Genomic DNA, 17,241 nt, shown 5'->3' on the forward strand with positions numbered 1-17,241 from the left:
ACCCTCCTTTTATTCCTGTTAATGCACCCTTTTAGAAAGGGTTATAGCTCTTGTGTCCCAGGAGAGGGTAAAACTGTTTTGTGGTCTAGGCAAGCAGCTGACCTATGGATCCTAGAATACTACTTAGCCTTCCACCAGTAGTTCTCAACCTCCTTGCGACAATTAGGCCTGATTACAAGGCCTCCCCTGTCCCAGCTGATGGATGAGGATGGTGTGTTGGTGGCCAATATTAATACTGCATTCAGTTCCAAACTCTTCACACTCCTTTTGGACCAAAGTCCACAGGGGGTTGCAAGCATTCAGAGGGGTATAAGATGCAGCTACTACATGTCCTGAGCACTTATTGGGGCAGGGTGCCCTTACCAGTCACAAAATCCTGTACCAGGTGGCATGCTAATTAGCTCATTAGACTGGCATGTCTTAGCACAGGTGTACTACTTTCGTTTTTGGTAGGCAATTAATACAATGGTAGCCCAGACTGGAACTTTATCCTGTTCCCGTTAAGTCAATGAGACTATTTAATTTATTAATAGCTTTTTCTGTGATGATCAACACCAAGGCTTTCTTATTTAGCCGCCTCTTCTAAAATTGACATTATAGGGAAATCCTATGTAGCTCTAGTAAGAGCAATAGGAAAACAAGGCAGTGAATAGTCAGTGTTGTGGGATACTGGAATATCAGCCATATCTTCTCATTTTTAATAGCTCCATTGTTTTCCAATAGCTTCCCTGTGAGGAACTTGTAAGCATCAAAAATCCTCACGAATCCAACTCCCCATGAGACATTTGATGTCCCCTATGTTCTAGATCTGATTTCACTATCACCTTCCTGAACACAGTTCTGAACTTTGCTCCCAAGGCCTTACATTCTGAAGTCATGATTAATATACTTTTCTCTTTCATCTATACTTTTCCATGGTATTGAATTTTATCACCACTTTAAAACAACCAGAATTCATGTAGATTCTATTGAAATTCTTGTTCATTAATTCACTACTACAGTTTTCAGCTAGCAGCTTTCCTAGATCCCTGTTCTTTAAATAGCAAATGATCCAGCGGGCTGAAGCCGGACATCTTTCTGTCTAAAAGCACAGACCTTTCATCTTTCTTTATTTTCACTGGCTTGCCACCACCTGAATTAAATTCAACATTACCTTTCAGTTTAAATTTCACTTCATGGACAGGCCACCTCCTCTCTCCATGCCATAACTTTCACCTACTAAATTTCACCTGCTCCTTCAGTTAACCCCTATCTCAGTTAGGTAACTTTGCACAGCTGAAAGTCACTCCATCACCAGAAGTATTTCATCTACAAGGTCCAGAATTATTCTCTCCTTCAAAGCTTTAATATCTTTCATTTTTGCCTTAAAATTATACATGTAACATATTGCCTTTCTGAGGTATAGATTTCTATTTGAACTTCATCAAAGTTCTACTTCATTCAGATCTTAATTTATTTTGGTTTGGTTTCTCATCTAGAAATAAGTGCAAGCTAAAAAAAATGGATCCAGAATCAAAGTAAAGGTATCTATAGATCTGAAGATTTAATTTAAAGACATTTCTATTTCTTATTTTTCTATGTCATCTTATAATTGACTCTCATTGTAAAGTGCATTCTGATACTGTGAGCAAAGGTTGTTATACTATATAAAAATAATATATATCCAAGGGACAGGTGTTCCCTCAAATATGCATGTGCGATGTCATTTACATCTTTGGTAGTTATGTGACCATCTCTGAGGACCGAATTTCTAAGAATTTAAAAACTTGACCTCAACCTGTTAGACAACAGTACCCAGTTTGCCAAACTCCATCAGATAGCAAGAATATCAATGACACTTGGCAATTTGTATATATCTCAGCTTAAACAGACCTTAGGGCTGCCTACTAGCATGACAGAGATTCGAAATAAAGTTTCTTGTTTCTGAGTAAATTGGCGTGGTTTGAATAAAAGTTTGCAACTTCACAGCCAACAGCAGAGTAAACTTATTATTAGCAGCAGAGGATTCACTTTGGAGACCATGTGCATATGAAAGCAGCAGACATCCATTTTTAAACTTCCTCTGGAACAGAGGACAATTCTGTGAACAGTTCTACCTGTGCTTGTCCGCTTGAATGTAACGGCGGGTGTGGCGAAGTCTGGTGATGTGCCGGGTGTGCATGAAGGTGCGAGTGGGAGTGATGATGTGGGTGGTTCTGCTGGTGATGGGGCTGAGGATGAGGATGGTGTGCTGGATGCTGGTGCTGATGAGGGTATGGGTGATGAGATGGCAGTGTCTGGTGCTGATGTGGATGTGAGTGCATATGATGGTGTGGTGTCTGGTCCTGTCGAGAGCTCATCATTTCCATCATGTGGCCCATGGTGTTCATATTTCCATTTGACATGGCTGCAGGATGATGAGTCAGTGCTGCTTTCAATCTCTGGAACAGAAGGAGAGAGAATTTTAAAACAATAATCAAGATATTGAGCATTCAGAGTATGCCATTTCATATTTTCAAATGTTTTAGAAACTATATTGGCACCAGAAACACCTATTCTACTGTTGCTGTTCATGTTGACTTTATCAACAGAAGTGAGGTACTTTACACCTTTTATTGTTAGGCTATAATCTCGTTTTCTGGTCAATATCAGATATATATATTTACTCCCAAACATCTGGATCACAATTTAATGCTACAAGTTTCCACATTGTAGATTGTGCTACTGTGTTATTATGGAAAAAGAATTGGTTCTTATCTTTTAATTCTTAATCAGCTGATTAAATTTATAGTTCCATGCATTCTTACTTAAAAAAAAAAAGTATGTTTGGTAAAATGGTAAGAGCAGAACAAACATTAACTTACATTTAGTTATTATCCTGTATTAATAGACATTTTTATTGATCAGAACATTGACATATGTTTTATACATTTCAGAACTCAGAAATACAAATAACTTTTTCAGCACTTTAGTACATGAGCAACAAGTCTTTCTCCTCACCAGTAATACAAAAATACTTAGCGTAGTCTTGCATGGTTTTCTGTCTGTTCTGGGAAACACTATTGTCTGCTATTGCAAATTACTGCATACTAAATTTGGTTTATATGATGTCCTCCTGGCTTTGACTAATACTGGTGCTGGTTTTGTAGTCCTAACTCAGTTCTAACTATAAATCCTCTTAAAATCAGTGAAATTCTCCCACCTTCAGTATTGCTACAACAGAGGAGGACAACAGAAGTTTTGCTAGTGTAAGATTTGCAGGAGAAGGCCCTTTGTTTCTTGTCATGGTATTTTTAGGTGGAAGAATTCCCTTTTTTTCCAGTTACTAGATGGTACAAATAAATGGGAATGATCTATATTGAGGAAAAGTGACATAGAATCATAGAAAGTTAGAGTTGGAAGGGACCTCAGGAGGTCTTCTAGTCCAATCCTCTGCTCAAAGCAGGACTAGCCCCTACTAGAACATCCCCGCCAAAGCTTTGTCTAGCCAGGTTTTGAAAACTCTTAAGGATGGAGCTTCCACCACCTCTCTGGGTAACATAGAATCAGTTGATTCTAAATTGATTACTAAATTGCCAACTTCTATTATTACATAGCACCTAGATAATGGGTTCCTTTCAGAGAACTGTCATTTAGTGGTCAGGTGCATTAAATAGATTTAAATACTTGTACATATCTGCTGTCCATTTTGGAGTATCAATTGAGTGCAGATAATTCTATAAAAACACATATTCTATTTTCATGATCAGGAAGCCACTAAGTTGAATTGCTCTCCATTGGTGCAAATAACTTTAATCAGCCAGTGGATGTGGCGGGGTAAAAGAAAATGGAAGGAAGGAAGTGTACAAACATCACTAAATGCCAGTGAAGAGTATGCAAGGTAACTGAGGAGTCAGTTAATCAATCAATCATCCATCTGATTCAGTCTAAGATCAGAATGTATAATGAGAAATATACTACTAGTCAGTTCATTTATAAGAATGATCCTGTTTTTCTTAATTGACAACAACAGGCCAACAAGAAACAGCAGTTTCTAAAGCACAGCCCTATGCTGAAATGCCTTTCCTACAGCATCTAACAATAATTACATGATCCAATTCCCAATATGATTGCATGTGGATGGCTGGGAGAAAGTACTGCATTTTTTTGATATTTTAATTAATTGGCAGGATACGTAGAGCTTATGGATGGGAACACTGAAAAAAAATTGCATATTCACTTGTTAATAAATAAATAAATAAATCAACTGAAGGCTCCCGTGTAGCATGGCTATGTTCAGGAATGTAATACTACTTAGTTTCTGTCCCTATCAGACTAAACCATAAAGAAATAAGAAGGTAGTTCTGGGGGAGGGAGGAAATACAGCAGAAGAAAAATGGGAAGGCGGAAGAGGGAGAAAGTGCTGGACAATAGGGCTAGTTCAAAAATAATATCCCCTAACAACTGTCTCCTACCTATTTTCCACTAAGTTTATTTGGATCACTACAGTGAGGGAGATTAACAGCTTTGCTAAAATAGTTTTGGGATCCTACTGGTAATACATTGCAAATCAATCTGTTCACCAAGGAAAAAAAAAGGAAACTTGCATAAAATATGCCTATGCCTGCCTCATGCTAATCCACCACCAGCTTGCACTAAGAAAAAGCAGTCTGCTGGCTTTTAATTTAGTTTCTTGCCCAGTTCACATCAGCTAAAAACACCAAACAGTATAATTTGTCACAACTTTTTAATAATCTGCTCAAAAGAACAATAGATCAAGGCAGTGCTGTATGGGAAGGGATCTCCTATTCTTTCTAGTCCCCCTCAGATGGGTACTTACCTCTAGTACCCTGCATTTAAAATGGAGGACTCAGCAGCAGTTTTCTTAACATTTGTGATCTTATGCTACCCTGGTTATAGCAAACAGCTCGTCACAACACTTCAAATAACTGGTGTTATTCAAGAGCATTTTTAAGGAAAAATATGGAAAAATATGGAAAAGTAAGAATAAAGTAAGCATTTTGTACGTCAATTCAAAATTTGCTAAGATGCGTTTTAAATATCCGAACTATGACACAACTTTTGCCAAAGTGCCAACAAAAGCGGTTGCAATTGTTTTCCGAATCAAAATGCAAAAAACCAAACGATCATTAGCCAACGTTTTCACAAAAGACGAATACCTAATGAATATGCCCATGCTGTATTTGTCAAAATGCACTGAAGCTGAACTCCAATGCGTTTTGCTCTAAATCGCACACTTTTCAAAGCCAAAAAAGAAAAGGAGGGAAAAACTTAATGCGCGAGTAAACATTTTTTTTTTCAGCTGTAAAAACTGTAGCTATTAGCATGGCGCAACTTCAAGGAGAATAAATTATTTTGTTTTCTTTCCATGGTCCTTTCTACCACATCCATTTATTTGAGATAGCAAATCAAGAGAGACAGCGAGAAGCCTGACATGCAGCTGGTTTCAGTCAATAGGGGTCATTTCCATTTGGTCTGTGTATTTTACAAGTTCCTTGTTCACTGTTCCCAATGGGAGGGTGGGCCAGCTGCCCTGGATCTGAATCCTGGTAAGAAACCAGCTATCTACCTCATCCTGTCCCAACACAGCAACAGCGAGCGTCCAGCCCCAGTGTCTCTAACTTCATGCTTAGATCAGTTCTGCATAAGCAAGAGCCCTGTGTACACAGGCACCCAGAACCACATTTATCTTTCATTAACGATTTGCTGCTGCCAATTAGAAACATTTGCGGACCTCTAAACATTTTTTCTTTTCGCCTTCAGCAAGATCAGTTGTTTGTGCTATTAGAGCTCCAGAAGAAGCAACAGAATTCAGAGTGCTGTGCACCTTGTATGTGTTGGGGCAGGAGGGAAAATAGAGTGTTGTTGTTGTTTTTATATATGGTAATTGCAAACTGCTGTTTTATTTCAGCATAGAATAAAATGTGATGGCATCATAATTAAGTCATTTGGAATGTATTTCAAAGCAAGTTGTCTCTAAAAGGCAATTATGATCAGGGGCTCAATCCTGCTGTCATTCAAGTTAGCAGAAGTTATGCCACTGACATCAGTGAAAGCAACCGGTGCTCTGAAAAATGAGTTAAGAAAGGAGATAGGAAGGGACTGAATTCAGTTCTGGTCTCACTAAAATCAATACCAAAGCTTCCACTGGCTGCAGTGGTAGTTGATTTCTTGTCTCTTTTCTTAGCCCACTTTTCAAAATCACTGGGATAAGAGCTACCACTGAAGTCAACAAAAGCTAACCAGCACCTCTGACATGGATACTCTTACTTGATTAGTTTTAGAGAGGTAGTTAACTATTTTAGTCTGCGATCAGGCAGAAGACAGGGTATACGGTGCATCTCTAGCCTGCCTTTTGCTTGATTTTTTTTTAATTAGGGCAAACTGATGTGTTGACCAATGACAGAATTGCTGCTTGATCAAAAAATGATACAAAAGTTAATGGCTGTCATTGGCCATTAAGTCAACTTTCTCAATTTTTTTTTTAAAGAGTAGTTTACTTTGCCATAGATCAAGTGACTTGTATTTAAAAGGCTTCTTTTACTGACCCAACAAGACATCAACAGTTCTTTAATTTCTATATTCAGTTCCCGCACAGGAAAATGTTTTAACAATGGATGTTGCAGTTCCATCAATATGAATGTAGTGTTCTGTGTAGTGTCACTCATTACAGGGTAAGATATGTTACAGTTGCCAGTTATTTTAATGCTGTCCCACTAACATTTCATATGAATATATGGGCATCTCAAAAAACTATCACTATGTTTGGATTTTTTTTCCCCTTGAGATACATGGACTTCATATTTCCAAAGACCTCCACCTTTCTCTCTTTTATATTCACCCATCCAGAGGCTTCACATCACTGTAACTAAACAGCCAAAGAGGACTGCATCATATTTCTTCAAGAGCCCATTAGTGTAGGACATTAATTAACCAGAAAGATTAATGTTGAGCATCACTGGACAAATCTAGCCGTTGTCATAAATGAGGAACTAGAGATGTAGATGCAGAACTGTAAATAAAATTAGGGTCATTGCATGCTTCTACAGTTTGTTTGGCATCTTTACTACTTTGTCCTCTTTGTCTCAAAGAACTTAGTACAGTGAGTTGATTTTTTTTTTAAAGAATCTCTGACGAAGAACTATTGACATTTTTCAGTATTTTAGAAGAAGAGAAATAAAAACTGATTTTTTTCAGTTAGCTGCACTGAAAATCAACTTTTTTGTGTTTTTTTTCTTCTTTTTTTAGTATGGATCAGTTCTTTTGACACTTTTCAGTTCTTCTGACAATTTGGAAAAGGCTTTCAATTGTATTTGTCAAAAAAAAGCCTGAAAAGATATTAGGGAATTAAATTAAAATATTTGTCATTTTTTTCCCTATTTCAATAATTATTTTGATCAGCTCTTAAGTATTGGGGACGATAACAAACTTCTCTCTCTCTCTCAGGTGTTTCTGTAGTTTCAATTCCTCTAGTATCTATCTATACTCCAGATTAGGAGTCAGTCACAGAACCACAAGGGTTTGAATATCAGTGTTTTCTGATTATAATACAGTGTGTTAGTGCACTCAGAAACATCACCCTCTTTTTCATAAGCATGCCTAAATCCCATTAAAATCAGTGAATGACTAGACCAAATGCTAATGGTAGCATAATATCTGATATTTCCTTTATCAGGAGTCTGTATCATGTCTCCGGAGGCAGACAGACTATGACCTTAAAGATATTTTCATTTCTAAGGACTATGGTTCAGGTCTCTAATGTCTGAGGTTACACTAAGCCACTTGTGAAAAGAAAAGAAAACGTAGATGTCAGCCTTCCTTATTTCATATGAAGTACCCCAAACTATAGGACAGAATTCTGATGTTGCCTGTTGGTGCCAGTGGCAGAATTCTTTTTGACTTCAACGGAGTCAGGATTTTCCTGTGTTTCCTGGTTAATGACAGTTGGCACCTTCATATAATGGCAGTGTGCACCTAACCAGTAACTCTACAGTCGCACACAAGCCTATAAACATAATTAATGGGGTTGCAATTGTAAAGCTGAAAGCAGAAGTTTCTCTCTGTGTAGTCTGAGTATTATAATGGATTTTATTTTTGCCTTATACAATAATTGCAATGAGAATAAATCTCTTTCAAGTCTTGTATAGTTGGCTGTTTGTGTTTCATAGCATAAAAATATGAGAAATTATTTTTTGCAAATGTTCATTCCACTTATATTTGCAAAAGCAAATTGGAGGTGATTTCTCTCCACCCAACAAGTGAGCTGACCACATTTCAGAGATTGAAAATTAAAAACAAGCTGATGTCACATTAGGAGCTTGATCCTGCTTTTCTTGGGATAACAAAAAACTCCTTTTGACTTCAGAAGTAATTTGAAGGGTGGGAGAAAGTGGAGTCCTCTTAACTTTAGTACAAGGTGTCATTTCAGAAGAAAAAGAATGCATTTAATTTGCAAAAGGCCAAAATACAGTACCAAATTGCTAATCTTCTAATTACTTTTGGGGTGTTTGGCACATCTGTATTATATTCTTCCCTTCTTTTAAGATCTTTCACATATTCCAATGACTTTGCAACAGTACTGCGAGTGAATTACCATCAAATCTGCTGCACATCTCAGCTTCTAATAAAAAATATACTCCCTTGTCCTCCCAAACTCAAACTCACTAAAATGAATTAATTGCTAACAGGAAGTAATACAGATCAAATGAAAACAATGAAACTGGCAATAAAGATCTCATAAACGATCATGTTCACAGAAGATGGGGCAGCCACAATAGTTCCTTCAATAGCTCTGAGCTCAGGGCCTGAAGCTATGAAGTGCTGAGATAGCTTCACTCAATGACATTCAAATAAACTGAGCGTAATCCACAACTCCCAAGATCAGACCTGCAGAAACCACTAACATTTTATTATTTCTGGAAGTGTCATACCTGGAAGTAGTACAATGAAAGTTGCTGACAGTCAGGCCCAATGACACTTTTCACAGAACTACCATTTTTTCTGAAGGATCACCAAAGTCTCAAGAGCACCTGAGACTACCTTGAGAGAGGTAGTCAGCCTTGGAACAACCAGCATAATAAAATTTAACCCTATATATATAGTAAGTTGCATCTAGACATCTCAAAGCACTGTACAAAGAAGGTAATCATTATCTCTTTTCAATTAATATTCTTATAAATAACTGAAAATCAAAAACTAAGATCTCTGTTAATGTATGCTTTATGCATGTTAATGAATAAAGAAAACAGTGACAGAAATATGCTGGAGGACATATCCACAAAAGGGCTTAGAACCTAAGCCTCTGTATATGCCTAAGTCCTCAAAAATACCATCCAGCACTAAAGGCTCATAATTCTCTGGCACTAAAGTTCCCTGACACTACATATTCTCTGACACTAAAGGCAACTACAAGGTCTGGTTTTGGCTCTACCTGCCTAAAGCTTGTTAGTACTGAGCAGATAGATACTTAACCCCTATCATAAATCAGGTGTTCCTTTGCCTGTCTTGCCCATAGGATCAATCTGGTAGGTGGTCCCAGTGCACGTGCACAAGACTTGTTCCTGCACAAAACAGAGAAGGGGTGAGGTGCCACTGTCCTTCTTTATACAGAATAGCTGAATGGGTAACATGTTCACTGGGGGGGAGTGTTCCAGTTCTGCCTGTGCGTTAAATGAATGTTTTGTCAGATGTAAGTTTGAGGTTTTCATTCTGTCTTGCTAACGCTGAGGATTTTTGTGGCTGATATTTTTTATGTATCTATAATCCAACCTCATTTTTTATGGTTGGGATAAAGAAATGCAAGGCACAGCAGTAATTAAAAATAGTGGGTAGGGCTGTGAGACTGGACAGAGGAGAAATTCCTAGGGTTAGCAGAACAACAATTGCTAAAGCTGATACATTTAATCATTCCATGCAAAAAGTATTTTAAATGGAAATACATTATACTTAATGTAAAATGCTCAAGCATTTTTTGAGCCAGGGACCTCAGGTCTCTCATCTCCCAGGTAAGTGTCTTAACCACTAGACTTAGTTATTATGTATACCTTCCTGACTCAGTGAATATTTAATTATTCCATGCAGTATGGAACAGCAGGGAGAGTCCTACCTCCGAATACCTTATAGCAGGGTAGTTTATGCACTGGTCTAGAAATGGATCAAATCCTATTAGAGATTTGATGAAACAGGATCAGATCCCCCCAGACAGAGAAGGGAATTGATCCCAAGTCTCCCAGATCCTGGGTGACTGCTTCAATACTGAGCTTTTAAGTAAAAGAGGAATAGCACAAACTTCTTTGGCCCCATCGTGCTTATCACAAAGAGCTGGTTCAGATGTCTGACTCTGGGAGAAGATTCAGACTTCTGAATCCTGATCAGAAATTAGTGCCTTCCCATAGCCCAGAGTAGGGTATGTAAGTCCCAGAGAAGTGCTGGCCATAACACTCACCCTGCCTCAGTATCTTCTATTAGCCAATAGCTACCTTAGACACCTCCCCTTTCAGTATGCTGCCTTTTGTGGAATATTTAGGCACCTCAGTCCCCTCATAAATTGTATAAAGAGCCTGGCATCTAACTCAAAACAGTGGCTTCCACTAACTGGCAAGGTGCCACAGAATAGGTGCAACAATGCTTAACCTTACGCTATCTAAATACTTCTGCAGATCCAACCCTAACTGCCTTCTCTCTACAGTGCTCCTTCAGTGACCTATCTTCATAGGAAGAATTTAAAATATATATCTTATGGTATGTACGTGTATAGGTACACATAGCAATGCAAAAATGCTGTCTGCTCTGTGCATCTTGTTTGATCATGTAATTAATATTGTAATATATGTAGGAATTTATTTCAGTGGGAGTTTTGTGCGAATAAAGACTTGAACATTTGCCCCATTCAAGCTAGATGTAACTCAAAAGTTCGTATCAGAACCTTTTAACTTTTGGAGAGGGTTTTTCAAAATCTGGACACAATACCTGATCTGAATGGCACAGCAAAAGCTTCTCTCCATAAAACACGGCAATGATGCCCCAGACCACAGAAAGAACGTATGCAATTTGCAACAGAAAACCATCTTTATCTTTCTGTTTCCCTTTCACACGCATAACGCCTACCTGGGCCAATAATGACTACTTCATGACATGTGCAAAGACAATGAACACCCAAGGATGTGAAAAGGGGAATTTTTGCTTTGCTTTATTTTCACTGGTGTAATTTTGGGATCTCATTATTACTGGATTAAGTCTAGCATATTCAAACAAGGCATGCACAGGTCAAAATCATGTACAGACACTTTCAAATGGCTTTGTTTTACTCCAGATGAGTGCAGCTTAAAGGCTCCTATATAAAAAAAATTCAACGCTGTGTATGGAAGATACAGTCTGATCCTTAGATTTTGTTTCAAGATTATACCAGTGAGAGTCTGAAATGTAAAACCAAGGCCCTGACCACTTACATCCATTAGAGATCCCATGGCACTTTTTGAAAAAGTATTGATGTTCATCAGCCCAGTGTCTGACTAAAATTCAATGCAGGTAATTAGTCTATGCTACCTAAAACTACAGTTTCAGGTGAAGTTATTTTTTTCCTTTCTTTGCTAAACTACATGATTCCTAAATGATTGTCAGAGAAGAGACACTACAGTAAATGTAAAGTGAAATGATTCATTTGTGTAGATGAAATGAGGGGCATGTGTGCATGACACTTAAAGCAAGCTAACTGCTATTGCACCCCTTTAATGGTGTTGATGTTTGCACAACTCGGCAGCACATTGCACATAATACCAGCTGCTGTAGGAAAGTTGGCAGCATAATGCGCCTTAAATGACTTGGGGCGCATTAAAACTCCTCAGAGGAGTTTTAGTTTGCTGCACCTACAGCTGCGGAGCAAAGTGTGCAGCTCAGGGGCTCTGCAGGATGCCCTGCAGGCAGCCTGGCATCAGCCCAGGAAGGCAGGCTCTGCCCAAGAAAAGCCGCAATCCTAATTCCCACCCCCTCACCCCCCTGTCTCCCCCCAAAGCCTGCCATATTCCATGAAAAATGAAAAGCACGTTGGGAATTAAACAGATACCTTTCCATTATCTATGTGATAGTCAAGGAACTCATAATGTTCTATATAAAATATTCTCTCTCACACACACATGTGATATGTGAAACAATTGTGAATAATGAAGTTTCACAAATTGAATTCAACCCTAAAATTCACCCTTTATTCTATGGCAATATTCCTGGTATTTTTGTAATGACTGCAGTACTGCACTCTTGATAGTTATTTCGGAAGGACAGCTATTCATGTTGATAGGTACTCTACCCTCTTCCCCCTGATACAGAGGTTCAACATTTCCTGTGCCCTCCCTCCGTGCAATTCTGTTCCTTCTACCCCCCCCACTTTCTCCTCTTGCCTTAAAGCAAGTGAATGATGCAGGAGTAGGAGGAACTAAAGAAAGGCCAGAGGAAGGCCAGGCAGAACTGCAATCTTTTACACTCTCAGGAGCTCTCACTATTTCTGAATAGTATCATGAAGGAGTGGAGAAGAAACAGAGGCAAGGCTTTTCCCCCCTTCACTAGCCAAAAGTACCTTGGCAAGTTCCTAGGAGTTCCACGCTGCACCCCACACAGGGCTGTAACAGTGCCCATAAGCTAAGCTACACTCTTGGCTAGGCAGCTAGCTAGCACAATCTAGCCCTGGAGGGTTCAATCCCCCCTCCATCTTCTCTTTTTCAGGCTTATACAGTCTTTAAAAAGTCTAGGGGAGAGAATATATAAAGTCCTGTTTAGAAGCTTAATGCATCTCCCCATCTCCTCACTTGACCTCGCTGACACCATCACTATTAGTCTTTCTGACACTACCATTGTCTGAATCATTTGACACATGAGCCAGGAAATCATGTTCTGAACAAGATCACAATGCTGTGATTGCAGTCGGCCCCAGTGCCCGCCCTCTGCCATAGCCCTGGCTTCTGCTGCTTCTGGAATAGCGTGTTTGTGGAGGTTTTTGAAAACAGTTGTTATTCCAGATTTGCTCATTAGGAAGCGTATGGCATATGGCAAAAGGTTTGCAGTGAAGGGGAAACAGACCAATGAGAACACAAGCAGTTGTAACAGACATATTGGGAATTAGACTTTAACAATGATAAGTGAAATAAAATCACTTTCAGCCAAATTCCCATATGCATCTTTACATCCAAACCTGCTCACATTCATCTGATACTTCCTGGCAGAGAAATTGGTCCTTGCTTTGCCTAGTAAATGCTGCACTAGTTTCTGGTCAGTGTAACACACCTAGATCATTCCTCTTTAGAGCACTGTGCATTTCCCGGGTGCACAATGTGATGCATTACTGCATTTATGGGAGTCATTTAAACCTTCCTGCTCCTCAGTTTTTCCTGCTTGTAAAATGGAAGCACTGATGCTTACTCAACCTTTGTGTAGTTCTTTGACCTTTATGAAAGAAAAGCTGAACAGAACTGCCAAGAATTTTAATGAAGTAAATGAGGGTCATATCTATACCACAGGTTTACCATGCCAAGGAGCACTGCTGTGTTCTACATGGACTACTTGCTGAGCCAGAAACAATGTCACTGCTTTAAAGCAGTGCTCTGGGCAGGCTTCTAGCTCTTCTGAGGCATAGCTAATTAGCATGGGACAGGGGGCAGCACTGTACAAATGTGGCTATCCTACTTCCAGGTTGGGAGGTATCAAGGGGAGAACAGTGCATCAGATCTCAGCCTGGCACTGATGAACCACTAAAATTAGTGGTACAGATATGCTGCTAGTGTATGGTTTGACAGATGTGCTGCCATAGCTTTGGTGATATTCCTGGATTACTCAAGGTAATTCCGATACAGCTAGTTTAAGTATGCCTGAACTTCTGATTACAACAAACATGTAGTTTCCCTCTTGGCTCCAAGGAGGTCATAGTCCAAGGCAGGGGTGCTTAACCTCTGGCCCACAGGCCAGATCTGGCTTGTGGTACCCTGTCATTTGGCCCAAGGGGCTCCCCAAGGATATGGAAATTTGGCAACAGGGAAGCAGTGGCACCTCTTTCCTACTGCCAAATCTTCTGACCTGTGGGAAGCCCCAGGTCCTGCATGCTGAATTGGGCACCTGAACCCAGATGGGAACATATCTGGATCTGAACATATTGGAATCCACACTTCCTTTGGGGTCAGAGTTCTTATTCTGGAAGTCCCCGTGATGACACAAATCAAGATCAGGGTTTACACCCTGAGCAAACCATGGGGGAAAACAGAGGGGAAGGCGGGGGACAGGCAGGGAGATGCCATTGAGTGCTGGAGGGGCAAGGGTCCTGAGAGTGGATGGGGTGGCTCAGGAGTCTTACCTGTGCTGGAGACTCAAAAACAGTCCCCAGCTGATGCTGCTACTGTAGCCACAGCATGATCTGCCTATTCCAGCTGTTGCTCCTACAGCACCTGGCTGCTGCTGCAAGATCAATGCTATAGGGCTCCTGCAGCTGACAGGGTGCAAACTCTGGGAGGATGTGTGGAGGTACAATTCTGGCCAACCATACAAAGTTGGTGTCCTGGACTGGTGCCCCACTCGCCGACCACAAGTTATGTACCTAGATAAATAGGTTTGCATAGCCTGAAAAAGGCTGAGTTTTTTAGGTAACTCCTGTTAAGATCCCCTTGTACCATTCTTTCCAGATACAACCGTCACAGGCCTCTCCCCTTTGCCTGCATTCTGTGTGAATATGCATCAGAGCAGCCTGAAAGCTGTTTGGCATTAATAGGGAGAGAACCAGAGAAAGCAGGCACTGCAATATTAGGTTAGTGAACCACATCACACACTCCACTCTCTTTAACAAGTATCTTGCATGCTTCAACCCCAGCAGGGTTGGATCTGAATGCACCCTGCCAATGGAGCAGACGATCACCCTTTCCCACAGAAAAGCGAGGAATATTAGCATCTTACCACAGTCTAGAAGCTTAATAACCCATTATCAACAGGCAAAATAAGTTCCTCTCACTCAGCTATTTCTGCTTGGAAAGCTGCCAAAGCATAAAAGACAAGGGGAGAAGAGCGTGAAGTCAAACCAAACTGGGGGCTTGGGTTAGTGGGGGAGGGGAAAGGGGAGGAGAGGAAGGGTTGTGGCAGCTAATTTTTCTATTTTTTCCTGCTGTTAAAGCAGCAACAGATAATTTATCACACAGTTTGATGGTGCTCCAGCTGGCAGGAAAAAGAGCTATCTGTTTATTAATTCAATTAGCCTGCTTATTTATCAGTGCAAGGCTAGAAGGTGCAGTCACTGGCCACGCTGTGCCAGTTTCAGCCTGTCTGCAGCTGGACCCACAGGAAAATGGTAAGACAGAATATTCCCACCCCTGATGCTCTGGCTATGTGTATTGATCACTGCATTTGTCCAGGCCTTTCTGAGTCAAGAAAAGCAAAAATTCTAAGGATATATAAATAATTATAAAAAAAATACAATTTTTATTAGTGTGCAAGGCCAGCTTAAAACACAGTGACGACTTTCGTGTTCCCAGTTTAGCGGTTATTTGTCATGTCACACATTCTGCCCAGAACTAATCATTTTATTCATTAAATTAAGTGAATACTCTATTAATTTCAAATTCAATGGTGGGTGGTGTTAAAATGGGCTCACCAGCATAATGCTGCCCTAATGCTTTAGGTGCAGGTGCTCATTAGAGATCTGCCAGTATTTGAAATCTACAAAAAAGGGATATTTAGAGGGGCAGAGAAAGAAAAGAAGTTCCTAGCTAGCTCCAGACTAGGGATCTGGGACAGAAGTTCAATAAACCAATTTAAATCAGTTAAGTCTGCTACTACATCGATCCAGGCTTATCTTAAACCGGTTTTGGCCATTTTGAGAGAAGTTTATGTGCACAGCCAATGCAAGTTTTTGTAGGAGTAGTCCCTTTGAGTTGTTTGAGCTGAGATGTTTCTAGCAACATGAGTATGTGGAAGATCTGCTATTCAATACACCTACAGTTTCTAAAAGACATATACTGTTAAAATGGTGTAATAATCATTAACAAAGTTAAATTTGGGTTTTAGTGCTGATGTATTGATCAAAAGCTTCTATCTTGCTCCTCTGTTTTAATGGTTCGGTGAGGGTACAGAACACAATCAGTGTAAGGAGAAACATCTAATAATTTTAGGTTACAGATTTCTTAAACCTCCACACACTGCAATTGTGCAAATCTTACATGCAAACAAGCATTTTGGCTGTTTGACTGAATAGGACTGCTCACATGAACAAGCGTCTCTTACAGGAATAAGGTTTGGACCCACTTGCTAGTTCTATGCATTTTATTCACTGGATTCTATCACTCTCTTCCAACACTGATGTGTTTAAGAAAAGTTTCTAGTTTTTTAAAGTTTCTTCAGGCAAACTGTTATATTATGAAACTGTAAAACCTTACAGGAATTCAGAGCCAAAACACCATATCATGTTAGGATGGCAATAAATGTTTCCACTGCAGATGAGCTGACTGGAACCTTTAACAAAGGTTCCCCAGATTTAAATTCACACTCACCCCTCCTTCAGCATGCCAGGTTTTCCTTTGAGCTTTCATGTCTGGGGATTAGTTTTATATTTTGAACTGAGATACTGCTTGACAAATGACTCCACTAATGCTGATATCTTAGGCCACATATCAACATTTTATAAATTCTTAATTTTCTCACTGCAGCCATATTGAGCAGTTTTGTGCAAATGAGGCTTATAATTACCTAGATAAATCAGTCCAGTGCAGTATTTCTTAGGATCTCTCTCAACATTTCCCCTGGAGGATGGGTTCCCATCTGCTTCACTGCATTCAGGCTAATTGAAGGGCAGTGACTTTTCCAAATGGATTCATTAATTACTCCAGCTAGATTCTCTATGGGCTTCTCTAGTCAGTGGGTGACATCTCAGCTGCACCAGGCCATCCACACATGTTCAGCAATGTTACTGTGGTTCTCCGTTATTATCTAAAACATTTACAGATGCTCTGGCAGGAATAAATTTTGCCTTTACAGTACAATGTTACAAAATGAATGTAATTCCATTCCTCCTTTGTCTCTAATTTAATACATATTCAGAATCTATAAATATTGGGATCGAGATTGTTTCAGTGTATTTTACTTCCCTGCCATCATAAATATAAATGATTGTCAGAAAGAAGAAACCACCAGTTTGCAGGTACAGAATTGCCAAAAAAAGTGTGCACTATTGTGTTGCAGAAAAGTTGTTATTTGAGAACATAGTGAGCAAGTGAAATAAATCATTACATATAAGTGCAGTGC

The 17,241-nt window shown here is 39.6% G+C and overlaps 1 protein-coding gene across 6 annotated transcripts in view; it reads right to left on the reverse strand.

Annotated features, from left to right (window-relative positions):
* CREB5 (cAMP responsive element binding protein 5) overlaps positions 1-17,241 on the reverse strand; it is a 364,901-nt gene that overhangs the window by 17,916 nt on the left and 329,744 nt on the right. For all 6 annotated transcript variants that reach the window (XM_090046655.1, XM_090046653.1, XM_090046654.1 and 3 more), the window contains one exon: positions 2,097-2,420. In XM_090046655.1, the coding sequence (XP_089902781.1) occupies positions 2,097-2,420 (324 nt within the window). The remainder of the gene's footprint in view (positions 1-2,096; positions 2,421-17,241) is intronic.

The sequence above is a fragment of the Crocodylus siamensis genome, chromosome 5, assembly GCF_052110815.1.
Source record: "Crocodylus siamensis isolate JL-2025a chromosome 5, ASM5211081v1, whole genome shotgun sequence".
Classification (NCBI taxonomy): domain Eukaryota; kingdom Metazoa; phylum Chordata; order Crocodylia; family Crocodylidae; genus Crocodylus; species Crocodylus siamensis.